The sequence below is a fragment of the Zootoca vivipara genome, chromosome 6 (genome assembly GCF_963506605.1).
Source record: "Zootoca vivipara chromosome 6, rZooViv1.1, whole genome shotgun sequence".
Classification (NCBI taxonomy): domain Eukaryota; kingdom Metazoa; phylum Chordata; class Lepidosauria; order Squamata; family Lacertidae; genus Zootoca; species Zootoca vivipara.
The window spans coordinates 20,434,013-20,460,838 of NC_083281.1; the positions used below are offsets into that span (position 1 = coordinate 20,434,013).

The window sequence follows — 26,826 nt, forward strand, 5'->3', positions numbered from 1 at the left end:
AACAGTCCTCTGTCCCAGCTGGTATGTCCTGTTCCTTCCGCCCACCCGTCTGTGGTTTGGGTTTCCTCATGTCTGGTTCCAAGCTCCAAGCCTTGGCCCTGTTTCTGTGCTTCGGATGGTCTCTCGAGCCCAGGACTCCTGGGTTCGTTTATCCTGATTAGGGAAAAGGGTGGCTGGAGCAGGCGCTACTGGAAGGAACAGGGGCTGGCTTCTGTTGCCATCAGGACGGCCACAGGGAGCCCTCTGGCTGGATCCAGTTCTGGTTTAAAGATAAAAGAAGGCCAAGAACTGAGAGGACCTGTCCTTCAACAGCACAGGGGCAGCAGATTAAGTTGGCAAACACAGGTCACCCGATTACAGTGGGTTGCACTGAGGAAAACCTTCCATCGGAGAAAGGTTTTCTCCTCCTGCAATGGAATGGTTTCCTCCTCCCTACTTGGAAAGGTGGCCCATCTAGGAGGAGGAAAACTCTGGTCCTAAACATCCGCTGCTCTTGCGGGCTATCTTTGGGAGAAGAAAAAGGCTAAGGAGTAAACCCTACAGAAATATGGAGAAGAGTCCCTAAGGCAGTTGGATGGTGTCTTGCAGGGCAGTCTTGAGCAGGTCACGCGCCCTGGTGCTGAGGGGCGGAGATCGCTCCGGCGCCCCCACGCTCACATGGTTTCCGCGCGGCACCCTGCCTACCGGCCCGGCGCCCTGGCTCGCCGCGCCACCGGGGGTCTATCTAGAGCCGGCCCTGGCGTCTTGTACGCCTCCTTCCGGCAGCTCCTGCAGCCAAGCCGGTGCCAAACATCTTGCTCTGTTTTCCTTTGGACCACATCAGTGAGGCCGAGAAAGGGGGTCTTGTCGTTGGGGCAGCCCAGGACCTCCACACACACACTGCCCAGGATTGCAGCCCTAGGAGGCCACTTTGGTACTGCTAATGCAATGGTTTGGCTTCACACCCACACCAGAGGTGCACTGCCCTGTCTCTCAAGACAGACGGATGCCAATGGCATATGTGAATGAGGCCAGTATCTATGCACATGGTAACTGCGTTTAATTGGCCTTCACAGCTTGTTAGCTTCGTTTTGCCTTACTATCAAAATAAATTATTATTATTAATGTTTAATAAATTATTATATTTTAATACTTCTGTTGGAAGCCGCCCAGAGTGGCTGGGGAAACCCAGCCAGATGGGCGGCGTATAAATAATAAATTATTATAATTATTATATCTGTAAGCTCCTTTACAACTAAGCTCCTCTTGTTAGTTTATCGCTGGTTTCGTTTCTTTTTAGACATTTTAAATGGCTTGTTTTCAACTGCTTTTCCTCAATAATTCCACTTGTAAATCCCTTAGAGATTTGTAACAGTAAAAGGTATATAATATTTTTTTAAAAAAAATAATAAATGTAAAGAAGCAAGCGAAACCAAACAGTGCACAGGTCTAAAGTAATGTTTTGTCCAAAAGTGACATTATGGTGATACTGCTGCAGTTTTTGGTTGTGTTTAGAGGGCTATAGTTATTCATACATTCATTAAGGAAAGTTTTATTTAAAAAAAAACACATTTATTTTCCACCTTCTCCTCCAAGGATCTCCTGGTGGCACCAATTGGTTCTCTTCCTCCCCATTTTATCCTCACAACAACCCTGAGAGGTAGGCTAGGCTGAGAGGCAGTGACTGGCCCAAGGTCACCCAGCGAGCTTCATGGACGATCAGAGATTTGAATCCTGGCCCCTTGAGTCCTAGTCCAACACTGTCATTTTCAGAGGAGCTGGGGAAGACCTCAGTCTTTAAAGCAAGGATCTCTCACCACCCTTTTGGGGGCCTGGGATCCCATTTGGGAATCTAAGTAACTTTGGTAAGAAACCACAGAACAACAATTTCACAGAAGGAAAACTGGCAATGCTCCCTCTGTAAAGAAAGCAGGCAATATACCTACCTACCTACCTACCTACGGTACCTACACACACACACACACACACACCAGGAGTGCCAGCTTGACCTTGCAACTGTGGGTGCTTGGGGGTGTGGATGCCATGAAGTGTGCCCAGCCCCTTCATGGATAATTTTGTGGGTGCTTGGGCACCCAGGGAGTTAGCACCTATCTCTCTCTTCCCTCCCCCCCCCCCCGCAAATAAATAAACAAAACACAGGCATAAAAAGCAGACAACCCACAACTAAATAAGAAAAAATCCAAAACAAATTCCAAACAATTTTTGTTAAAAAAATGGGAGGAATGGGAGGCCTTGGTAGGTGCTGAGGGTGACATCGTTTCCATGGGAACCACATTGGCATAGCTGTCAAGTTTTCCCTTTTCTCGCGAGGAAGCCTATTCAGCATAAGCGGATTTCCCTTAAAAACTTGACAGCTATGCACACTGGGGACCCTGGTTCTAAAGATTTGTGTGTGTGTTTCTTTTAAAGCACATAAAGGTACAAGCATGATGCAAGGAAGAGGAGTTTGTCACTAGCGATGAAACAGTCACTAGCCAATAGGTGCCTCTGCCTCTTTGGCAACAGCATTCCATGCCGCAAGCTCCGTCAAAGCAGTGAAAGTGAGGTATGCTGTGCCCCGTTGCATTTCTGCGAAGTATTATGGTGAGCAAACATGACGCGCACACAGACCCCACCGAGGATGAAATCCGATGGCTGAATGAAAGCTTTCGGATCCCCAATGGCAACCGAGAGTCACCGCACTTTGAACACACCATTGTTACTGACATTTGGCAAAGGGCCCAGATTTAACCCTCTCTCCCACGTAACAACAGGTGCTGTTTTCCGACCACACTGTTCCTGTAAGGGTTGAGTCAGTCGGAGGGCACCCGGAAGCTGTCACCTGGACCAACTGATGGCATTTAGAGGGGGGAGGGAAGTTGTAAAAATCCAATGCAAACAGACCACCTGGTTGGCGGCCCTGACATCCCTGTGGAGAGGCAAAGGCTAAGGGCCAAGTACCGCAGACAAGAGGCAAAGAGAGCGAGGGTGAACAACGGCCAGCCCCCTCACGGTGGTTGCTGCTGCTCTCCGACCACATCATTCCTGCAAGGGCTGAGTCAGCTAGTGGGCAACTGCATAAACAGATGGCATTGGCAGGAAAGGAGCAGCCAGGGAGATCGGCACGGAAGCACTCACTTCGTCCCACATTAATGCAAAGGCTCACAGGCGAGAAACTCTGTGGAGTTCACAGAGACAACCAGGAATCAGAGAACAAGCTTGCCCCTTTGCCGCTGTTGGAGGGGATCCCGAAAGCCTTGGATCCTGAATGCCTTGGAACTCGGACTTTTTGGCTCCCGAACACTGCAAACCCTGGAAGCGATTGTTCTGGTTTGTGAACGTTGTTTTGGAACCCGAACATCCAACGGGGCTTCCGTGGCTTCCGATTGGCTGCAGGAGCTTCCTGCAGTCAATCAGAAGGTGCAATTTGGTTTACGAACGTTTTGGAAGTCAAACGGACTTCCAGAACGGATTCCGTTTGACTTCCAAGGTACGGCTGTGCCTAGTTTCCCTTACCAGTAATAACCAGGTAACGAATTAAATGCATTTATTCATACGCACAAGGTAGCAACCCCGATGCGGAAGTCTCTATGAAGGATTCAAATGTAGAATCATAGAGTCGTAGTGTTGGAAGGGACCCCAAGGGTCCTCTAGTCCAACCCCCTGCAATGCAGGAATCTCAGATAAAGCATGGGCATCCAGCCTCTACTTAAAATCCTCCAATGAAGGAGTCCACAAACCTCCGCTATTGAACAGCTCTTCCCATCACAAAGCTACACAACCGAACGCCTTCATCCACCCCAGCTGCAACCAAACATGTCTCTCCTGCATCGGTCTCTACAGCCGCAGCAGGTGCTACAGCCTTCCAACAGTTTGACTTCACCCCTAAAGGTCCTCTCTTCCATGGTCTCCCGCCTAAGTGCTTAATCTGCAATTGTCTCTGAAACTCCTACAGCAAGATTTGCTGCATCCTCCATCTCCGGATGTCTCCAAACGCTTTCTTATCTGCAACATAGCTCGCTCACTCCCTTTCTAGCACGTCACATTTGGCCTTGTTTTATTTCCACCCAGCAGTTTCTCTTCAAGACGATTTAACTAAATGATTTAACTATTTCGGTCTCTTCGCTGCTGTAAGAAGGGTCTGGTGAGGGCAGCCTTCGCTCCAGCTTGGTGCCCTTTGCAGTTGGTTATTTCTTTATTTATTGCATTTATATCCCACTTTTGCCTCCTCCAAGGAGCTCAACCATGGTGTACGTGGTTCTCTCCCTGCCCTCCTTCTCTAATTGCTACAACAACCCTGTGAGGTGCTTTGGGCTGAGAGGCGGTGACTGGCCCAAGGACACCCAAAGTGAGTTCCATGGCTGCCTCTCTTCTTCTTCGGTGATCCTTCATGGCCAAGTAAGATTGTCTTCCATGAACATGGTTTTAACACTGAGTCCATGTGACTGTGGAGGCCAATTCTGGATCCACACGTCCTTCCAGTTGGGACATAGGTTTTTTTTGGGGGGGGGGGAATTGATCACAGTGAGAGTTTGCCAAGACTGCCTTCCTCTTAGCAAGTTTCTCCCTTTCGTCCTGAGTTTGAGCATCTTCAAAATCTATCTGAAGAAGTGTGCATGCACATGAAAGCTTATACCAAGAACAAACTTAGTTGGTCTCTAAGGTGTTCCTGGACAATTTTATATATTTCAACATCTATGACACCTTTGGTGAAGGCTGTTCTCCAATTGGAGCACTCGCAGGCCAGTGTTTCCCTGTTGTCGGTGTTTATACTACTTTTTTTATATAGATTTGCCTTGAGAGAGTCTTTAAACCTCTTTTGTTGACCACCAGCATTACGCTTACCATTTTTAAGTTTGGAATACAGAAGTTGCTTGGGAAGCTGGTAGTCAGGTATCCCATGGCTGAGCAAGGATTTGAACCCTGGCACTTGGGGCCGAGGCAACCTTGCAGTGTTTTAAGCCACTAATGCATCCATAGTCCAAGAACGTTTCAAGAAAAGCATGTAGGTAGGTGATGGGGCTCTTTATTGTCTATTCCCAGCACCTGTTATACAGAGGGATGCCATCCCAGTGCATGGGACAACAGATCTAGCCGTTGTGGCAATTACTTCCTCTGAGCTTTTGGATTTTCTGGTTTCCAGCCAGGCTTTTCCCAGCCTGTCCACAGCCTGACTCCGAGGTCCTCCTTGCATGCCAGACAAGTACATGAAACAGCATGCATGCTGTAATTACAAACGTGGGTGGAGAGAGACGCTTCTTCTTCTTCCTCTCTCTCTCTCTCTCTCTCTCCCTTAGTCCTTTGCAGGTGGACCCGTAGGATTGATGTGGCTGCGTTGAAACAAAGAGGACCACACTCTTTTGGAGAAGTGCTTTGTGCGGTTTTGCTCTTGCACGTGCCATGTGCCTCCCTCTTGTCTTGGGAACTCCACTTTTATAGTTCTTGGGCATCCTTTTATTGCAGTAGCTTCCTTTTGGAGAGAGACCACAGACACCTTTCTGGGAAGACTATTGACAAATCGCACACTGAGCAAGGAAGCGAGCAGGAAAGACAGGCTTAGGCTACTCCCCAAAATACATTGGCGCAACCGCCCAATATGTTTGGATGTGTACTGTTACAAATCTGGGTTCCGCCTCCTCCTCTTTCTGCCGAGCGGTGGCAAGGGCCCATAGGGCTCCAGGCACTCACCCATAGCCTGTATTCCTTTGGAGAATTGAGACATGGCAGAGACTGTCGTAGCTTTGAGAAATAGGGTTTATTCACACCTTCAGTCTGCATGGAGGGAGTCCAGATCTCACAGCATGGTGCTTTCAAGAGGGGCTTGTCCCTCACAATACTGCAGCCATGCTGTCCAAGGCATCTCTCCTAGCCAGCCTGCAGCCAACCTGCCCAAGATGGACCCCAGTCTTCCTTCTTCTTTTCAGAACACCTTGCTCAAAATCTCTCTTTTCCTGTCACTTCAAACACACAGCCCATCAACTTGGCAACATTCTCGGATGGCCCATCAGCACCTTTTGTCGTGTTAACCGATTTGCTCTTCACTAGGCCAGCCAGACTGGTTTACATAAAAGACGGCCCTGGTTTCCGCCACATGACCAGGAAAGCTGCCTGTGGACAAACGCCGGCTCCCTCGCCCTGAAAGTGAGATGAGCACCACCACCCCATAGTCACCTTTGACTGGACTTAACCGTCCAGGGGTCCTTTACCTTACCTTTACCTTTACTTTGGGGGACCCAGGTGGCGCTGTGGTTAAACCACTGAGCCTAGGGCTTGCTGATCAGAAGGTCGTCAGTTCGAATCCCTGTGACGGGGTGAGCTCCCTTTGCTCGGTCCCAGCTCCTGCCAACCTAGCAGTTCGAAAGCACGTCAAAATGCAAGTAGATAAATAGGAACCGCTACAGCGGGAAGGTAAACGGCGTTTCCATGTGCTGCTCTGGTTTGCCAGAAGCGGCTTTGTCATGCTGGCCACATGACCTGGAAGCTGTACGCCGGCTCCCTCGGTCAATAATGCGAGATGAGCTCGCAACCCCAGAGTCGGTCACGACTGGACCTAATGGTCAGGGGTCCCTTTACCTTTTTACCTTTACTTTACCTACATAAAAGATGTGTTTTGGTTGCACTGTATCTCTTTTTTCCTACAGCTAATCACTAGATTTCTCATGGCATTCCTATAGTCATAGCTGCCAAGTTTTCCCTTTTCTCACGAGGAAGCCTATTCAGCATAAGGGAATTTCCCTTAAAAAAAGGGATAACTTGGCAGCTATGCCTATAGTATGGTAGATGGAATCCACATTCCCCATATTAGCCTCCTTCGGCAAGTAACAGAGCGAATCTGCAGCTTTTAATGGACTCTTTCCCCTTTTCCTCTGTCCAAACAGCAAAAGCCACACCACAAAACCAAAACTCTCATGAGAAGCTGGTGCACAACTAATTCTTTAACGCTGAGATTATGCAGGCCGCTTCTATTTCTGACCAACATTTCTTGAATAAAAGTGATAATGCGTGGCCTTCCTACATTTCAGAAACCCTCCCTTCCTCTCTGGAATCAGAGGAAGACGATCCCCAGCCTAACAAGAATGCAATTTATCACCAATTGCAACAATGGGGAACAGCTTGTAGCAGGAAAATGTGCAGTTCACTAGCATTTCCCCAAATGCTTGGGGAAGAATGCACAGAGGTAGAATGCAACAGGGCACCTTCCAGATTCTGGTGGACTCCAACTCCCATCATTCCCGGCCAGCATGACCAATGGTTAGGGATGATTGGAGCAGTAGTGGTTGCATCTGGAGGGCCACAGATTCTATATCTCTGCCTAGTTAAGATTCCTGTATTGCAGGGGTTGGGCTAGATGACCTTTGGAATCCATTCCAACTCTAAATTTTGATGATTCTCATGCCATTTCACTTCCCAGCAAGGTCTGCACTGAGACACTTTTCCTCCCTCTCATCTGCCCACATTTCAAATGGCAATAACGTCCATCTGTCTGCCCGTCCTGGCAGGATATGACCCAAATTCCAGTGGCCCACCAAGTGCCGGGCAGTGCAAGAACCCTCAAGCGAACCATTTTGCGCAATCAAAGAGCACATTTCCGATGTTCAGGTGGGCCCACCACGTGGTCAGAAATAACCCTGGCCTTGTGCCTTTAACATCACTTTCATTCCACACCAAAGAGATAAAAGCAGCATCTGCTTAAATGCTCCTCTACCCTGGGCTGTCCGCAGATGCATCTTTCGTTTCACGGACAAGCACTCACCTTTGACATGCACAACCACCCCTGCCTCATCCAACTTCCTCAATTCCTCCGGTCACACTTCCTTTGCCTGCACATTTCTCAACCGTTTGCATCACTCCCCTCTCTTTTGCACACACCAACTTCTGGCAAACCTCCTCTCCAGGAACATCCCTCATTGCCACATGAAAGGTCACCCAGCCACCCAGATTTGGGAAGGATGCATGGTCTGGCGGACGCATGTCCCTTTGGTGAGGACAGGACTTCCAGGATCTTTTTCCAGCTCAGGAGGAAAGGGAGCCTGGTTAAAGCAGTGTGCGGGCTGGAAGCTTGTCAACTTTCTTTGCTGGATTCATTCCATGGTTTTTTTAGTAGCATCCTAAAGAAAAGAGAACTACGCAGGGCAAGTTTTTCCTATTGCTTCCTATTAGGTAAAAGGTAAGGTAAAGGACCCCTGGACAGTTAAGTCCAGTCAAAGGTGACTATGGGATGTGGTGCTCATCTCGCTTTCAGGGACGAGGGAGCCGGTGTTTGTCCACAGACAGCTTTCCTGGTCATGTGGCCAGCATGACTAAACCGCTTCTGGCGCAACGGGACACCATGACAGAAACCAGAGCACATGGAAACGCCATTTACCTTCCCGCTGCAGCGGTTCCTATTTATCTACTTGTGCTGGCATGCTTTTGAACTGCTATGTTGGCAGAAGCTGGAATAGAGCAACGGGAGCTCACCCCGTCGCATGGATTCGAACTGCCGACCTTCCAATCGGCAAGCCCATGAAGCTCAGTGGTTTAGATCAGGCATCCCCAAACTGCGGCCCTCCAGATGTTTTGGCCTACAACTCCCATGATCCCTAACTAACAGGACCAGTGGTCGGGGAAGATGGGAATCGTAGTCCAAAACATCTGGAGGGCCAAAGTTTGGGGATGCCTGGTTTCGACCACAGCGCCACCAGTGTCCCATTGCTTCCTATTATGTCCATGCAACAACCACACATTTTAAAAAACCACTGATCAAATGTGTGCGCGTGTCCATCTGTTCTTAAAAGCACAGGAGCAGTGCCTGTGAAAAAAGAAAAAGAAATATGGCAACTTTACACGGATTCTCCGAAGCCCTAACTAGAGGCTTCTTTTGACAGTTACATGCCCAGGTGGAAAAGAGAACAGACTTAGCTTTCCTCCGCTCTTTCAGACAAAGGCCTGCGCTTAAAAGCTCTGTGTCCAAGCGCTTTTCCTTATTTCCAGAGCTTTTCTTGCAAAAACCCACTCTTTAGTGCTCAGTCAGAGCAAATGTCAATTCAGGCTTTTCACAGATTGCTGTTTGCTGCAACTGAGCCTTAAACAGAGGTGGGTGGGTCGTCATCCCCAATCAAGATAGAGTGGCAAAATAAACTGATGGAGTATGCAGAAATGGCAAAACCTACCGGAAGAATAAGAGATGAAGAAGAGAAAGTGTTTATCGAAGAATGGGGAAAGTTTGTGAACTATTGTAAACAACTTAAATCGTTAGCAGGATTAACATAAAAACATGCAGTAAGAAAAAAATAACGGAAATATAAAAGGGGAACTGGTAAATAGGATTTAATTGAATATGCAGGGGTAAAGGAGATAAACATACCGGTAAGTAAGCACAGAAGGGGGGAGTGGGGTCAATATATTTGATGTTTTTTATTGGCTGTGCTTTTATTTGTTAAAATATATGTAAAAATGGAAAAATATAATTTATTACACGGAGGGTTTTTGTGAGGAAAGTTCTGGAAGTAGTTTAAAAAAAGATGTGTTGAAAAGCGAATTGGAGCAGGTAGAGATTGTCACGTATCACAGCAGAGGAATGGCGAGAAAAGGAGTGGCTTTTATCCAACTTGCTCCTAAAACAGCACAATAGTAAGGCAGTTTGGGAGAGATAAAGTCCTCTTCCCCACCCCGCAAAGACATATTTTTTATTAATTTTGTTAAAGCGAAGAAGAGACGTATGAAGAAAGAAATAATCTATGCAGCGTTATCACAAGCGGGGGAAGAAAACAGCTGCAATAGTTCCTCATCAAAATAATTAAGCTCAAAATGAAAGACAGGTACAAGTGTGTAGGCTCGCCAAATAAATAAAACGGTGTCTCTCTGCGCTTTCATGTTCCCATTTGTCCCGCTAAAAAATAATAATTGCAGGCAGAAGTGGCCATGTTTCCGACATGACCCAAACCGTGCTGTAAGCCAACAGGGACCCATCCGGCCATGCGCTTCCTCACCGGGAAGCAAAAGGCAATCACACCATTGCAAAAAAAAAAATTGGTCACTAGGCCCACTGGATATTTTTCGACCATGAGAAATCTCCTCAGGAAGGGCCATTTGCCAGGCTCTTGAATACCAGTGGTCTAAATTAGAGGTATAAAAGCTTTCATCCCTTTCCAGTTATCTTTCAATCACTGCCTGGGCCCCACATCAGCCCATTCAGGGCCCCTTGCCCAAATGCTCCCCTGGCCGGCTTCCTGCAGCGGCATCCGGATCCCGGCTCGTGACTCAGATGCATGTCACCTCCTGCCCAGAATTCCCCTTCCCTGACTCACTGCGTGCCACGGCTAGGCCAAATGAGCAAGAAGAGAAATAAGAGGCACGGCAGGTATGTGGGGCGAGGCAAAACACGTGCAGGCTAAATGAACACTATTCAAGACACTGGAATGGCTGGTTTTTACCTCAGCTCTGAGGGGAGAGGAGGAAGGGAAGAGCACGACAAAGGGCAGTGTGTGAAAATCGGAGGTCAACTGTTTTTAAGAGAACTGAAAGTGCTTGGAGAGACACAATGCATCTATCTTCCCACAGGGAGCGGAAATGGGGGATTTTTCGTGCCATTGTTGCCTCTGGTCCAGCAGACCAGAGGGGCATCCCCCCCCATTTTCTTTTCAAAACCCAGCAGAACAATTTTGACGCCATGTAACCACAACAGGGCAAAAGAAATGGGTGCTTAGCTGCTGCTAATCTAACACCTTCCCCCCAGATGTTTTGCACAGCCACTAATACCCTCCAGATGTTTCAGGGAAAACGCTTCGCCTGCTGCTGGCTTGGGCCTTGTCCACACGACATCCTTAAAATGACCGCTCAGCTGCTTCTTTTCCAAATATGGATTGAAGCTGGTGGTGCGTCAGTAAGGGTGGTGGGGAGGCGTCAAAATGCAACATTTCAAGCTCTGGGCAGTAGGACTTGAACCCACGGCTTCAAGTTCCAAGGAAGGAGATTCTGACTAAACATCAGGAATAACTTTCTGGCAGTAAAAGATGTTTTGACAGTGGAACGGCTCTCCCTCAGGAGGTTGTGGACTCTCCTTCCTTGGATGCTTTAGCTGAGATTCCTGCATTGCAGGGGGTTGGACTAGAGGACCCTTGGGGGGGTCCCTTCCAACTCTACAAGTCTATGATTCTATGACAGGACAGCCATAGGATAGATATGGATCGTGGAGCAACACCATTTAAAAAACCGGGATGAAGAAAGAAACAAGAAACAAGAGCTGCAGATCCGGGTTTTGTTTTGTTATTTGAACCCCAAAGGGAGCACAGAAACACCCACCCACCCTTTTTTCTCTTTTGTTACAGGAAGTGTTTGGCTGACATCCTTTCAAGAGTCAGGCCCAAGCTAACATGAAAAAGAGGGAAAAGCCTGCAGCCAGAAGCAGGAAGGCGGTGGGTGGATTTTCAGGGCAGTGAGTTACAGCTCGGGTGCTACAGAAGCCAGGCATTAATCCACCTAGGACCTCCTGCATTCAAAGCATGTGCCCTTCTCTCTGAAACGACCATCAGAGGCCCCCGCAGGAGGCTCTATTGCACCAGCCTCAGGTTTCCAAATCCTTCCTGTCTTGCTTTGTTGTCTTGCAGGTATTTTCCCCAAGCTCTTCCATGCAATAATATGGCAAAGACATGTGAGAGCTGCGTCTTGCATTTCGCACCACTCCTTTGCCTCCAACCCAGGCAATAACAGATTCTGGCGGAAATCTCCGCCCTACGCATGGAAGTCCCACCGGGCTCAAGGGGGGTTGCCTCCAGCATCCCGTGTGCTTAGGGCTAGGGCCACAAGGAGACTCTTGCTGCCAAGATTTTGGTTTCTATTCGAGGAGCAGAAAGAGATGCCCTTTGGCCAAAGAAACCCTTCACAGCCACTTCCTCTTACCCAGGCATCTGGTTTGAGGCTCGCAACCCCACGCAACTGCCAAATCAGCAAAAAAAAAAAGCAAAAAAAAAAGCTGTGGCTGCCCTCAGCTAATCAGCCGGTGGCCTTCGGCAGAAAAACTCAGTGGCAAGGATTCTGGGAAGCCCCCCAAACCGTGCTGGGGCAAACAGAGTGGGTCATTTGCCCGCAGGGCGGGTCAGGAGCTCAAAGTGACCCAGAGAGGGTAGGAAAGACTCTCAGCAGAGGCTCCTGTCAGCATTTTTTCAGGAGGGATTGAAATGCATGCTGGGAAATTTAGGCCCGCCAGGGTTAAAACACTCTGACACCCTGCACAACAAATCCACTTCCTGCGACTTCCTGAGGCTAGGAAAATGCAGTGAGAAGTGTGGGGTGAACAAATGAGAAACAGGAAACTGTATAAACACCCAGCAAGCAAATCAGAGCAAATGGGGGACAAATGTTTATTGCCATATTTTTTTAAGAATGAACACTCGATAAAGACAGGACGTGGTACAATCTCCACATAAGATTTGTGCAAGCAAATCAGAAGGAATGCTCAATAAATAGGTAGCCTGGGTGAGTCCGGTGTTCACAATATTATGCTAAATAGACCGACAAGTATGTCATTGGGCGATTGAACCTGGAACCTGCAAGGCAGATCCTAAAAGGGCTGAGCTGTGGTCCTTTTCCTGGTTCACCCTCCACAGTTCTGAGTGGCTTGCAGTACTGCCTGTCTTCTGTGGTGCCAAAGAACAAGGGAATCTTCCAAACATCCCCTCTCATGAAATACTCATCCGATCTCTACATGGCCCACCCGTTTCCACTGCAAGAAGTGTAGCTACAGGGAACCAGGCAGAGGGCCTTCTCGGTAGTGGCACCCACCCTGTGGAACGCCCTTCCGTCAGATGTTAAGGAGATAAATAACTACACGACATATAGAAGACATCTGAAGGCAGCCCTGCATTGTGATGGTTTGACTGTTTGATGTTTATTATGCTTTTATACTCGTTGAAAGCCGCCCAGAGTGGCTGGGGCAACCCAGACAGATGGGCAGGGTGCAAAGAATAAAATTATTAATACTATTATTAAAAGCAGGACAAGCGCTCCTATATCTTTGCAGAGGGCATTTCGCCAAGTGCTATAGCTTCTCGCAGAAGCAACACCTGCTGAGATGCATCTGGCCAGCCTACAGGGGTGCTGTAAAGGTTACCGAGAGAACAAGGGTGAAGCACTCTGGACCCTCGAAACAGGTCAGCGTTGTTTTCGTGAGCGGCAAGAGACGGAGCTTGCACATGCACGCATGCACACTGCCCAATTGGCATTTGGCAACGCTTGCAGGGCCCGTTCCCACGCTCGGAGCAAACCCCCTCCCCAGCCGAGCCATCGGGAACCAGCCACTTGCATAGAAAAGGGAACAAAGGAAGCTGCGGGCTGGGGACAAGCGGGGCTTTGAGAGAGGGGGGGACCCGAGACAATGAACAAGGACGTGAAGCATGGAGGGAAGGGGAGAAAGGGGCACACTCACGAAGGCAAGGCTGAATGGAGGGCGAGAATAGGGGTCCCGTCCTGTATTCACTGCCCTTCCCTCCTGCCCCATGCTCTTCAATAACGCCAGAGAGGGACTGGCTTGCGGGGAGAACCCGGGCTCTCTCTTTGCAGCCAGCGGAATGGAGAGAAAAATAAAGGACGGGTTTTTTTGGCTCAGCCACCCTGACACAGAAAAAGGAGAAGCAAACAAAAGCTTGATCGGAGCCTCATCAGCTAGGCGCTAAAACTGTTTTCAACACCTTGGTCCAGAGCCAGGGAAAGGAGCTATGGAGCGTGTGCAGAGTATGCTTCTTCACATACAGAGCAACCCAGATGTCAGGAATTAGGGTTCCCAGCACTGAGAAGATTAAACTCCGCTTGGAAAGGCATAGCCACAAAGCAAAGCCATGGATCGAGAGGGAAGAAAGCCACAGATGGATTTCAAAACCTCTGGTCCCAAGGAGGAGATTGAGAGGGGACCAATCCCAAACACCCAATGTGTATTTCCCCGGATAGCTGACCTCCCAGACAGCACATGGCTTCCCCGGAAAAGTCCTGGGAACTGTAGTTTACCCCGTGTAGCTACCAACACCCAGTATCCTCAACAAACTACAGTTCCCAGGATTTATTTTGCTTTGGGCGTATGGTATGGATGTGATCATGTGACTTCTTTTTGTAAAGGTAGTTTTCTGAGCAAGAGGAATCAAATGTAATCCGCTGTGCGACTCACCTCTCAACGCCAGTATGGAAGGCGTCCGTGCCTGCGGGTCGTTCAAGGAGTTAAGGGGGGCGCTGTCTTGCAGCCAGATCACCCGCACTGGTTCTGGGGGGCCCTGAGCCCTGCAGCTGAGGTTGAAAGGGGCGTTGACTGTGACCTCCAGATCCTGGGGCTCTTCGGTGAAAAAGGGGAGACCTGGACAAAAAAAGGGGGGGAAAGGAAGAGACTCAGCAAGCAGACACAGAAGGCTCCCTTATGATGCGTAAATGATTATGCGATGTTCTTCAAAGCTGAATCGCAGCATACGTCAATTCGGGTTTCCCCCAGATTGCTGTTTGTGCCGATTCAGCTTTGAAGAGGGGTTTTTTGTCCCTGATGCCGCTGTGATTTTAATTTTTTAATTTTCAGAAAGGAAATCAAACAAAATTAAATACTGTCTACAAAGCAATACAGGTACAGATCCATAAAACATCAAAACCTAATAAACAGGATGCTGCTCACTCAATATCATTCACTCAAGATTCCATGTCTGCTAACACACCTGTGTTATTTATTATTTATTATTATCCACAGATATTAAAGCGAGTCACAAGGTAAAAACCCAAGGTAAAAAAAAACCAAGTAAATAGTTGAAACCAAAACAACAAAACAATATCCCACCCTCCTACAAACATGCAAAAGGCTGTAGAAAAGGTTGAAAAGGAATGTATTTGCTGGCCGCCTATAGGCATATAACGAAGGTGCCAGGCGAGCCTCCCTGGGGAGAGCATTCTACAGACAGGGAGCCACCCAGGAAAAGGCCCCGTTCTTGTGTTGCTTCCCTCTGAACCTTTCTTGGAGGAGGCACACAAAGTAGGGCCTCAGATGATGAGTGCATTGTCCGGGTTGGTGTAAATTGAAGTATTATGGTCCTGAGCCATTTAAGGCTTTATAGGCCACTAGCACTTTGAACTGGGCCCAGAAACTAATTGGCAGCTTGGGACATATTCAGTTTACAATCAGGCACCACCACAGGCGCTCTCCCTCTCAGCAATCGCAGATCCCAACAATCCACAAACTACAACACTGGCAGGCTTCCGCTGTGACTCTCAAACCCAGTCTTATCTAGGGCTCCGCTAACTGCAGTAGAAACCCCAAAACACTTGTACACACTAGCACAAGGTCATCATCTATGGCTAAGGAACCAAGGTCTCACCCTAGACACAACAGCTTCCATTTATATTTACAGTACTTGCTGTGCTTGCGTTCTTCAAAACTTTCACATTGGGAAAGTTTTTAAAGAAAGAGAAGATGGCTGCAAAACCAGCTTGGGCTCTAGCGCCTCTTTGCTCTGTCGCCACCTTCTTTCCTCGACCTTGTGGTGGATCCTCTCGGTGTGCTCAGACAAAACGGCATTTACCTTCCAGGTTCAGGTAGGCTTTTTCAGAGAGGACTTCGGATCCGTTCACCGAGGCCGCGCACTGGTAGTTCCCCATATCTGAGAGCTGAACAGAAGAGATGCTGTCAGGGAAGAGGAGAAGAGCAACACAGGGAGTTAATTTGGCTTCTCAGTGCCTTCGATTCACTCCTGATCTGAGGAGAGAGAGCAGGATTGTGGGATCCCTCCTTAAAGAAGAGTATCCATAGAAGTGACCAGAGGAGGAATGACCGCCGGGATGAGCTCAGAGAGAATCAACGACATGGTGCATCCATCGGACGCCTACATCTGCCCCGGCTGCAACAAAACATGTCTCACTCGTATCGGTCTCAACAGCCACAGCAGGTCCCACAGTTTGACTTCACCCCCAAAGGCTCGCTCCAGACAGATGCCAACAAACTCCTACTCCTGATCTGGACCACTTCCTCAGGTGAATACTACCAGGTTAGGCTCCAGGCCTGCTCATGAGAACATGAGAAAAGCCCTGCTGGGTAGGAGCACAGGAAGTTGCCTTACACCAAATCAGATGATTGGTCCATCCGGCTTGGCCTTGTCTACACGGACTAGGAGTGGCTCTCCAGGATCGAACCTGGGACCATCTGCATGCAAAACTAATGTTCTGCCCCTGAGCCATGGGCTTTCCCCCTCAGGTTCAGTCTGAAAGTTCATCTAGACCACTCCCCCCCTGACCCACCCCTTCTCTTCGAGGGTGCCTCACTCCAGGGGGCAATGCACAGAGTGCGTGTCCAAAACTGCCCATTTTCATTAAACATCAGGATACAAAACGCACTATGAGTAAGACCATTAAAATCCACCGATATAAACTTGGGTCCCATATGCACCGAAAACCTCTTACAGCGTTTGAGATCTTTGTTAAGAGAATTTGGACATACAGAATCAACATTTTCAACTCGGCTTGGATGCCATTGCAGACTCTTCAAATGTCCCCGTTTTCCAGGGTTTACAAAAGCTGCCCCGGTTTCTGATTTGATTTCAGAATGCCCTGCATTCCCTTAAAAGGTAAAGGTAAAGGGACCCCTGACCATTAGGTCCAGTTGTGACCGACTCTGGGGTTGCGGTGCTCATCTCGCGTTATTGGCCGAGGGAGCCGGCGTACAGCTTCCGGGTCATGTGGCCAGCATGACAAAGCCGCTTCTGGCGAACCAGAGCAGTGCACGGAAATGCCGTTTACCTTCCCGCTGTAGCGGTCCCTATTTATCTACTTGCACTTTGACGTGCTTTCGAACTGCTAGGTTGGCAGGATCAGGGACCGAACAACGGGAGCTCGCCCCATCGCAGGGATTCGAACCGCCGACGTTCTGATCAGCTTTCCCTTAGGACGTCCCTATTTCCATTGGAGAAATGTTGGAGGGCAAGCTGTGGCAAATTGTACAGGGGCCCAATATTGTACAGGGGCCCAATAACCCTGTTTATCGCTGGTTAGGAATTGTTTGTTTTGGGTTGTTTGTTTATAGGTCATGATTCTTCCCCCTTCCATCCTCAGACTCCTGAAGCCTGAATACCAGCTGCCAGTTTCCTCCTGGACATCACAAGCAGCAACAGACAAAACAAAGCATCTTACTCTTGTGCTAGTTTGTGTTTTTGTGTGTGTGTGTGTTTATTCTACAAAGTTCTTTAAACCCTTCTGTTTGTTCCAGCTGAGCATTGTGTCTTTTGCTGTTTATCAAACTCGAGATGAATGTGTAAGCTTTTAGGAAAGGAAAGAAACAAGTTTGAAAAGCCCACGCAGCTAATGAAACAAAGGCAGAGTAAAAATATATAAAAAGCGTGGGAACTGTTGGAGATTTAAAGCACTTCCAGACTGTTGCTATTTTGCGGGTGGAATTCAATCACGTATGGGCAAATTGAGTTTGTACAGTAACAGTGAATTTGGCGCTGTTGCACAACAAGGCCTGCTTCCCCCAGGGGAAAAAAAATAGGGACTTTATTTTCAGTAATGGATTATCATTACCATTTGTAAGATGGAGCATGGGGTTGGGGAGTGGACCACCAGAATGGGAACCATTATTACAATAACTATTTATTACATTGATATACCCCCTTTATCTTCCAAGGATCTCGAGGAGGAGGAGGAGGAGAAGAAGAAGAAGAAGAAGAAGAAGAAGAAGAAGAAGAAGAAGAAGAAGAAGAAGAAGAAGAAGAAGAGGAGGAGGAGGAGGAGGAGGAGGAGGAGGAGGAGGAGGAGGAGGGGGAGGAAAAAAGAAGAAGAGGAGGAGTTTGGATTTGATATCCCGCTCACGACAACCCTGTGAGGTAGGTTAGGCTAAGAGATGGTGACTGACTCCAAGGTCAGTCTCATGCTCTACTGACTGAGTCATCCTTCATGTGCTTAGAAAACACAGGTGCAAGCCGCTTCCCCCTGGTCCCGCTCCTTTCCCAGGGAAAACCCACTCTTTAGTGCTAAATTGGAGCAAATGTCAATCCACATAAAACTGGAATTGTGGGCTAAAGAGCCCTTTTCCCTGGGTTATTGGGGGGGGCAGAGCAGAGAAGCAGCAGGAGGGTGGATAAGCCCTTAGCCTGCCTCTTGGATAATCCATCACTTCATACATCCAGTTTGGGCCACGGTCCTGGAAGCTGCGCCTGCTCCTTTCATCCCCATTCAGTTCCTACTTTGGCTGGCGTGCCAGCCGAAAGGGCAATGAAAGAAGCAGAGGAGAAAAGCGTCATGCGAGGGCAGGAGAGGAAAGCTGCCAGCCCCCCCCCCCAAGTTATGCTGCTTTGGGGTTGAGCAACTGGAAATATTTCCCAATGTGTCTCTCTCTCTCTCTCACACACACGGCACACACATACCCCTCGGAGAAAGCCAGCCAGCTCCCCATCTCTCCACAAGGAAGATGGCTCAGCTCTTCACGTGGAGGAAAGCAAGGATCGTGGTTTAAGTCAAACAGGCAACACCCAATATCACTTCAATTCCCCCCCCCTCCCCTGTGGCACAGTTCTCTCCTGTTGCGCAACTGACTGGATGAAGAGCGCAGTTCTGGTTGCCTTGCGTCAAAAAGGATATTGTGGAGTCAGAATATGGTCTGAAAAGGGCAAAGGGATAGAGCAACTTCTCCATGGGGAAAGGTTGCAGAGTTTGGGACATTTTAGAGAAAAGGCGAGGGAGAGGCGACAGGATGGAAGTTTATGCCTGGCATCCATGACAGGTGGCCATCCAACCTCACGCTGCTGCCCTGTGCTGCTCGTGTGCAGCCGGACATTGGCTCCCGCGGCAGGATCATGGTGTGGGGCTGGGCAGCCGGGCGCGATGGGGGCGGCACAGGAGGCAGGCGGGGGTCTCTTCCGGGCAGGGACAGGCGAAGCGAGCTGGGCCGTCCACGTCGCTGCAGCAGAGAAGCGCGCTCACTCAGCCACAGTCTCGCTGTCCTTGCTTGGGGAGGAAGGGGGGGAGGAGAGAGCATGACTGGGAGGAGATCGGACTGGGGAAGGAAACGTGGTTCGTGTGAAGGGGGGCAGAGGTGGTGGGGGCAGCGGGAGGAGGCAGGCTCTGTGCAAGGCGGTGGAGAAGCAGGGGAAGGAGGGAGGGGCGCAGCATGTAGCCTCGAGCACGGGGATCTTTCAAGGTAGAGTGGACGGAGGAGCGGTGGTAGAGTCACATTTATTATGCACAGAGCTTGGGATGCAAGCACACACCACGCAGCCGAGGAGGTGGTGTGTCGCGAAGCCAGCGGAGAGAGCTCCGGACTGCAGGAAAGCGTCTGGAGCCTTCCCGCCTCCGAAGGGTGCTCGAGGCGTGCAGGCACCAAACCCCCGCTCCGCCTTGCTTACCTCCCTGCTCTCCCCTCCCCAGACTCTCCGCCTAGTGCCCTCCACTGCTTGGCGCCCTGGCTCTCCGCGCCACTACGCCCAATGGTAAAGACGTCCCTGTTTAGTCGGCTTGTAACTTGAATCCATTGGTTCGAGTTCTATCCTCCAGAGCAGGAGCAAACAAGCTAGTTCCATATTCCATGTGACAGCCCATTAGACATTTGAAGATGGCTCTCATGTCTCCTCTCGGTCTCCTCTTCTCCAGGCTAAACACACCCAACTCCCTTGACCGTTCCTCATAAGGCTTGGTTTCCAGACCCTTGACCATCTTGGTCACCCTCCTCTGCCCACCTTCCAGCTTGTCAATATCCTTCTTAAATTGTGGTGCCCAGAACTGGACACAGGACTCCAGGCGTGGTCTGACCAAGGCAGAACAGAGCGGGACTAGGACTTCCCTTGATCGCTAAACTTCTGTTGATGCAGCCTAGAATAGCCCTGGCTGCTTCTTTTTTTGCTGCTGCTACTGCTGCATCACACTGTTGACTTGTGCTAAGCTTGCGGTCCACTAAGACCGCTAGATCTTCCCAATGCTGAGCCCGCCAGCCCACCTGCTGGCCTTTGGGGTGCAAGGTGCTCACCTCAATTCGCTGGTGGTCACCCACTCTTCATCGTCCAAGGGAAACTGCACCTGGTTACTGTCGGCCAAGTCCAGGGCGGCTCCGTCCCGCAGCCAACTGATCTCAGGCGGTTCACCAAGGGAAAGGGCGGAGCACAAAAGCTTGATGTCCTTGCCCAAGGAAGATGTCAGGTTCGAAGGGCTCTCTTGGAAGACGACGGCTGGAGGAGAGAAAGAGATGGCATTGAAGCACCAGATGACGGCATTGTGCAGAAGGAAAATGAGACATAGGGATGGGTCTAGGATAGAAATAACAAGGGGAGTCCAGCCAATGGGAGTCTACCTTCGTTGTGCAGTTTCTGCTGCACACTGAATACCTGCCTCTTTAATAAGCACCAGACACCTGAGATGTATATATTTTAGGACCCACCCTACGACATTGTTTCAACCTGATTTTCATAGCTATTTATCTACTATCTGCCGGCCTTTCGCATCAATAGCCCACCTTTCCCCTAAGGCAGGCATGGCCAAACTTGGCCCTCCAGCTGTTTTGGGACTACAATCCCCATCATCCCTGACCACTAGTCCTGTTAGCTAGGGATGATAGGAGTTGTAGTCCCAAAACAGCTGGAGGGCCAAGTTTGGCCATGCCTGCACTAAGGAGATCAAAGTGGCATTCATGGAGCCCCAAAGCTTTCCTGCACCCCATTTCATCCTCACAACAACCCTGCGAGGTAGGTTAGGCTGAGAGACTATGGCAGGCCCAAGGCCACCCAGTAAGTTCCATGGCCGAGTGGGGATTTGAACCCTGGTCTCCCAGGTCAGAGTCCAACAATCTAACCACTATGTGACACTGGCTCCTCTGAATTTTTAAAATCTCCCCGGGACCATGTTGTGAAGGGCAAGTAAAAAAATTAAAGTAAGAATAATATTGGATACAGAGTGGTGCTGATATAACCCCAAGGTTGCAGGTTCGAACCCCGTATGGAACAGCTGCATATCCCTGCATTACAGGGGGTGGGCTAGATGATCCATAGGGTCCCTTCCAACTCTACAATTCTATGATGGTGATGATAATGATGATAATTGTCCCCTTTTCCAATTCCCACAAAGTTCCCAGGTATTAGCCCATACCCAGAACCTATATTCACTGAAACCAGGTTTTAAGCTCGTTTAACCTTGCCGTTGTCTGCCCACCCCCAAATCCGGGGGGGGGTGTCCTGCAATTTTAAATAAAATAAAATTGAGTCCTGCTACAAGGGAAGGGCGTTTGGGCTGAAGTAGGCCTGAGAATGAACAACTTCCGACCTGGAAAGCATGGCTCTCATCGCCACACTCCAGGAGTTTGGTTGCGTAAAGGGAAAAATGCACTGCACATGCTCAGAAACCCACAAGATGCCTCACTCTCTTATTACTTAATATATTCCAAGGGCTGTGCTTTGGCATCGCAGAACAGTTCAGTAGGGTCCGAGCTCTGGGTCAAATTAGGCTATGAATATTATTTAAAGGGATAGCCACTGACCAGGGGGGGGGGAAGGGAACTCAAGCCAGCTCGACTGCCAGTAGCAGGAGTCTGGGTTGCAGAAATCAACAAGAAAGCCTGGAGACAAAGATTGATTAATTAATTAACTAACTATCATACATACACAGACACACACATCTCACTTAATATTTTAAAACTCTTATCAATTTGCCACCTGCTATCGTCTGTGGCAGATCACCTGGCTGCTTCAAGGAGCAGGAGCACGCGCTAGTTTTAAAAGTTGGCAACCCTTTAGCATAACTTTCCTTCTTCTTTTTCCCCTTTTGCAAACCTTGTCTTCTGTAATGTGCCAATTTGGGGCAGCAGGAGGGAACGGTGACGTTCAGATCTGGCTGGCCAGGCTGGCTGCGGACGATGACTCTCCTCGCCTCTCCGTCACCAGCTGCCAAGGGACAGCAGCTGCACCAGCCCCACCCACTTAATGACGGTTCTTATAATTCCCTGGCCCATCGAACAAAACCCCACGCAAGCCCTAGTGTGGGCCAGGGCAGAGAAGCAAACTCTCTGCAAGCTTGGAGGCCCGCAGGGTGGGGTGGCAGGGTTATTCTGATTCTTAAAAAACAACCCTTATTACCTTTACAGTAAAGCTTCACCTGTTGGGCTTCTGCCATTATGGCCTAGTGGCAGAAATTCAACAGGTGAAGCTTCTCTTCCCACATCTCCAGTCAATTCAACAGAACAGATTTAAGCTCCACCCTGATTACTTTCAAATCTCCTGGATATACGAGGGCAGAATATGTCATATATGTGATGATGATATGTCATTATCATCACCATCATAGAATTGTAGAGTTGGAAGGGACCCTATGGATCATATATGTCATATAATAGGGCATATATGTCTCCCTGCTTATTTAACTTATATGCAGAATTCATCATGCGAAAGGCTGGACTAGATGAATCCCAAGCCGGAATTAAGATTGCCGGAAGAAATATCAACAACCTCAGATATGCAGATGACACAACCTTGATGGCAGAAAGCGAGGAGGAATTAAAGAACCTTTTAATGAGGGTGAAAGAGGAGAGCGCAAAATATGGTCTGAAGCTCAACATCAAAAAAACCAAGATCATGGCCACTGGTCCCATCACCTCCTGGCAAATAGAAGGGGAAGAAATGGAGGCAGTGAGAGATTTTACTTTCTTGGGCTCCTTGATCACTGCAGATGGTGACAGCAGTCACGAAATTAAAAGACGCCTGCTTCTTGGGAGAAAAGCAATGACAAACCTAGACAGCATCTTAAAAAGCAGAGACATCACCTTGCCGACAAAGGTCCGTATAGTTAAAGCGATGGTTTTCCCAGTAGTGATGTATGGAAGTGAGAGCTGGACCATAAAGAAGGCTGATCGCCGAAGAATTGATGCTTTTGAATTATGGTGCTGGAGGAGACTCTTGAGAGTCCCATGGACTGCAAGAAGATCAAACCTATCCATTCTTAAGGAAATCAGCCCTGAGTGCTCCCTGGAAGGACGGATCGTGAAGCTGAGGCTCCAATACTTTGGCCACCTCATGAGAAGAGAAGAATCCTTGGAAAAGACCCTGATGTTGGGAAAGATTGAGGGCACTAGGAGAAGGGGACGACAGAGGACAAGATGGTTGGACAGTGTTCTCGAAGCTACGAACATGAGTTTGACCAAACTGCGGGAGGCAGTGCAAGACAGGAGTGCCTGGCGTGCTATGGTCCATGGGGTCACGAAGAGTCGGACACGACTAAACGACTAAACAACAACAACATACGAGGGCAGCTGCATGGGGGGAAAGGAAAGGGGGAGAATAGCGCTCCTATACCTTTAATAGTTGTGTAGGGGATTTCACAGCAGGTGTGCTATAACTTGCTTGACAAGCTACACCTGTTGAAATCCCCTCCATAAATATTAAAGGTGTAGAAAACTTGCCCTTCTCTTGCCTTAGGACCACTCCAGTTATATATTTGTTGTGGTTATATTTTTCTTAGGCCTTTATTATCCCCCCCAAACCCATAAAGTAAATCAGATAAGTTTCTTGTTGGCAGAAATACATGGGTTTTTTTAAAAAAAATTCTACCCCACCCTTCTAGCACAAAAAAAAACCCCGCCCAGGGCAGCATGCAGCATTTCAAACGGCGATTTCAGAAACTCGACGACAATAAAGCGCATTGGCTAAGGGTCAGCGGTTGAAACCAAGCACACAAAAAACATCAAAAGTTTGCCGGGATAAAACGGATTCACTCTGCCCAGGGTTTGATTAAACTGGCGCGGGGAGAACCAAACCACCCACATGCAGCCGAACTGAACCAATACTATGCACCAAGAGGAATGCTGCAAATAAACAGATTTATGGGGCAGCAATCCTGTTGATGCCAGGAAAAGCTCTTTTATGTTTCTCTATCGTGAAGCAACAACCAACACTGTGGGAGCCTTGAATGGCGGGGGGGGGGGCAGGGGGACTCCCTCATCCAATTCCAGTTTCACCGCCTCCTTCCTTTTCTCTCACCGTCTGCGAAGTGAAAGGATGGGAAATCACTCTGCCACACCGTTTCAATGACAGTTTAAGGCAGGTATCCCCAAACTGCGGCCCTCCAGATGTTTTGGCCTCCAACTCCCATGATCCCTACCTAACAGGACCAGTGGTCAGGGATGATGGGAATTGTAGTCCAAAACATCTGGAGGGCCGAAGTTTGGGGATGCCTGGTTTAAGGGGTTGCAATCTCCTTGTTGCAAGCACCAGGTCAAGAGCCCAAAGGCAGCAAGGACGCCATCTTTGATCTCTTGTTTCTATGTACATATGTGTATATATCCCAAAACCAGGATGCGCATCTTCCCAAGCATGCTCCCCATGTGAGATCACAGAGACCCCCCCAAAAAAGTGCTTTCACTGTGCCCCAAAATGAAATTGTGTGAGGTTGTTGTGCTCTTGCACGACAAAACGGGATGTCCCTTTTTTTTTCTGGGAAACTTGCGGGGTATGAATACATGGGGCCACACCACCCCAATTTTTGCAGTGTCAGGTTAGGCAAAGAGGGATTTGCTTCGGCGAGGCCTAAACCGATTGTTGCAATGGCAAAAACAGGTTTCCCCCCAAGCCTGTTTTTCTGGTGGAGGCCAATGGGGAAATGGTCAGTGGGGAAGAGAGGAAGGGGGTCTGCTTCACCCTTCCTCCAGCCATGTAAACACCCCCCCCCAAAGCAGCATCACACACCCCAATTCCAGGGATGAAGACAAGCGTATCAGACGTAAACTCTGGTAAATGTGAGACAGAACGATAGAGCAGGGACCCCCAAAATGTGGTCCACGGACAACCCTAAGCTTCATAGATAAAATCAGTGCTTTTCCCCCCTAAAAAAAATGTTTAGGGGTACTCTCATTTTCCTACTCATATTGAAATACTACCCCCTTCAGTGAGGCCAAACTTAGATTCACAAAATGTTTAGGGGTATGTGTACGAATAAAATGTTCCTTTATAAACCGATATGGTCAATCTTCCACGCTAAGCGAGAGCATATTCTAATTTCGGGAGGGCCGATCTCCCTCAGCTGCAAAGCAAGGGTGGAGAATCTCTGTGGCGCTTCGAGGGCAAAGAGCGAGAGCGGCACATGGGACATAAAATATACACCACTAGATGATGCATATGTGTGTGGAACAGAGGAGGTGGAGCGGCCAGCACATAAATCCAGTCTGAGAATATCCTGCCCCGCAGCCGCCGTTAACCCTTGAGGAATGAGGGACACATTCCAGGGCCTGAGAAACAAAAGTTGCGTACTTGGAAGAAACCCAGGCCTCACTCTTGAGCCTCACGCTGCTTTCTCTAGGAAGGATGGGGAAGGGAGAGCGGGGAGGAATATTCTTCTATGCCAAGAGACCCAAATTGGATCCTGGTCTAACAGAGAAGAATGCAGTGACATTCTGGCTACGCCCATGTCCCTCATCCTGGTCGTGTTTTCTTTCTTTTCTTCAAGATTGATTGTAAGCATGTTGGGGCAGGGACCTGTCTTTTCGGATTATTCTCAAAAGCGCCAACTGTGTCAATGACGCTATATTGGGGTTGGCATCTGACAGCCCTTTCTGGAGGCATTTGGATGAAGCATATCATATCATCATCATCAACAGTGCTTTTTCTCTAAAAAAATGTTTAGGGTTACATTTTCCTACTCATATTGAAATACTGCCCCTCAACTTGGCCAAACTTAGATTCACAAAATGTTTAGGACAAGGAATGCGTACCCCTGCATACCCCCCAGAAAAAAAAGCACTGATTTTTATTATTACAGGTACTTTCATTCATGAATTGTCTTTCCGATGAGCCTCATGCGGGTACAATAGGAGCAACTGAAAACAGTTTCAAAAGAGTACAAGAAAGTAGATATAGGTTTTTTTAAAAAAATAATACAAAATAAACAGCTTAGGCAGAGACCTTTTCGTTTAGCTGGAAAAGCTTGTCCAAACGAGAACGGCTGCAATTGTTTCTGGAAAGTGGAAATCGTGGGGGCCTGCTGCATTTCAACAGGGAAGCTGTTCCGCACTAAAAGGCCCTGCTCCAACTTGCCAAAGCAGGGAAGAGAGCCCAAGTGGAGCCACACAAGGGTGGATTGCATGGCCCTTTCAACTCTATGACCTCACTGAGTGAATGATGTAAACAAGCCCGCCTCTCCTAGCCCCAGGGAGAAAAAGTTGGCACATGACGCCTAGGTTGGAGACCATTTGCCTCCCTTTTGAGCCAAGTACTGCAGCGAGAACTCAAACCTCTGTTACAGAGAGGCGGTCTCGCTCTATCACTGCTCCCTCTGGCACCAGCGGCAGCCCCTGTCCCGCCCCCCAAAAATCCGGTTCCAAGCCCCAAAGATTGCCCCAGTAGTACCCACTGGAGGTTTTGGACTACAACTCCCATCAGGCAGTGCTAACAGGCAGTGCTGGCTAGGCTTGCCAGGTCAAGAGCAGCCCAGATCTTGAGATTTCAAGCCCCAAACAGTGAAACCTAAGGGTGGGGCCCTGATGGTGTCATAGGGCAGCCCCTGGAGATGGAAGTTAATTGGGAGAGTGGAGCAGAGGAAGGCAGATCCTCCCAGTTAGCTCAAATCTTTCCTCTGGCCTCTATCACGGATAGGGTTGCCAAAGTCCCTTTGCAGGCCTGGCTCCTGCGCCTTCAAAAACAACACGGTCTACAGGCTGCTAGTTTTGTCCAGGTTAGTTAGCAACTCTAAACCCAGCCTCGGTGAGGCAACAGAGCAGGTGTACTTGCAAATGAGGCTCACATATATTTCAATGAAAAGGTGGCCAAATAGTTAAAAGGATAGCGGCTTTATCCAGTAAAAGGTGGCAGCCTAAGGAGGGAGATAAAACCTCTTTCCCAGGGCCTAATCCTTCTCAGTCCTTTAACATACAGTATATAAAGCCACAGTAAA

General features: G+C 48.8%; 1 protein-coding gene across 2 annotated transcripts in view; it reads right to left on the reverse strand.

Annotated features, from left to right (window-relative positions):
- AXL (AXL receptor tyrosine kinase) overlaps positions 1-26,826 on the reverse strand; it is a 62,680-nt gene that overhangs the window by 29,308 nt on the left and 6,546 nt on the right. For both annotated transcript variants that reach the window (XM_035117287.2, XM_035117286.2), the window contains exons 2-4: positions 19,931-20,129; positions 15,504-15,604; positions 14,117-14,299 (exon numbers count right to left, since the gene is read on the reverse strand). In XM_035117287.2, the coding sequence (XP_034973178.2) occupies positions 14,117-14,299; positions 15,504-15,604; positions 19,931-20,129 (483 nt within the window). The remainder of the gene's footprint in view (positions 1-14,116; positions 14,300-15,503; positions 15,605-19,930; positions 20,130-26,826) is intronic.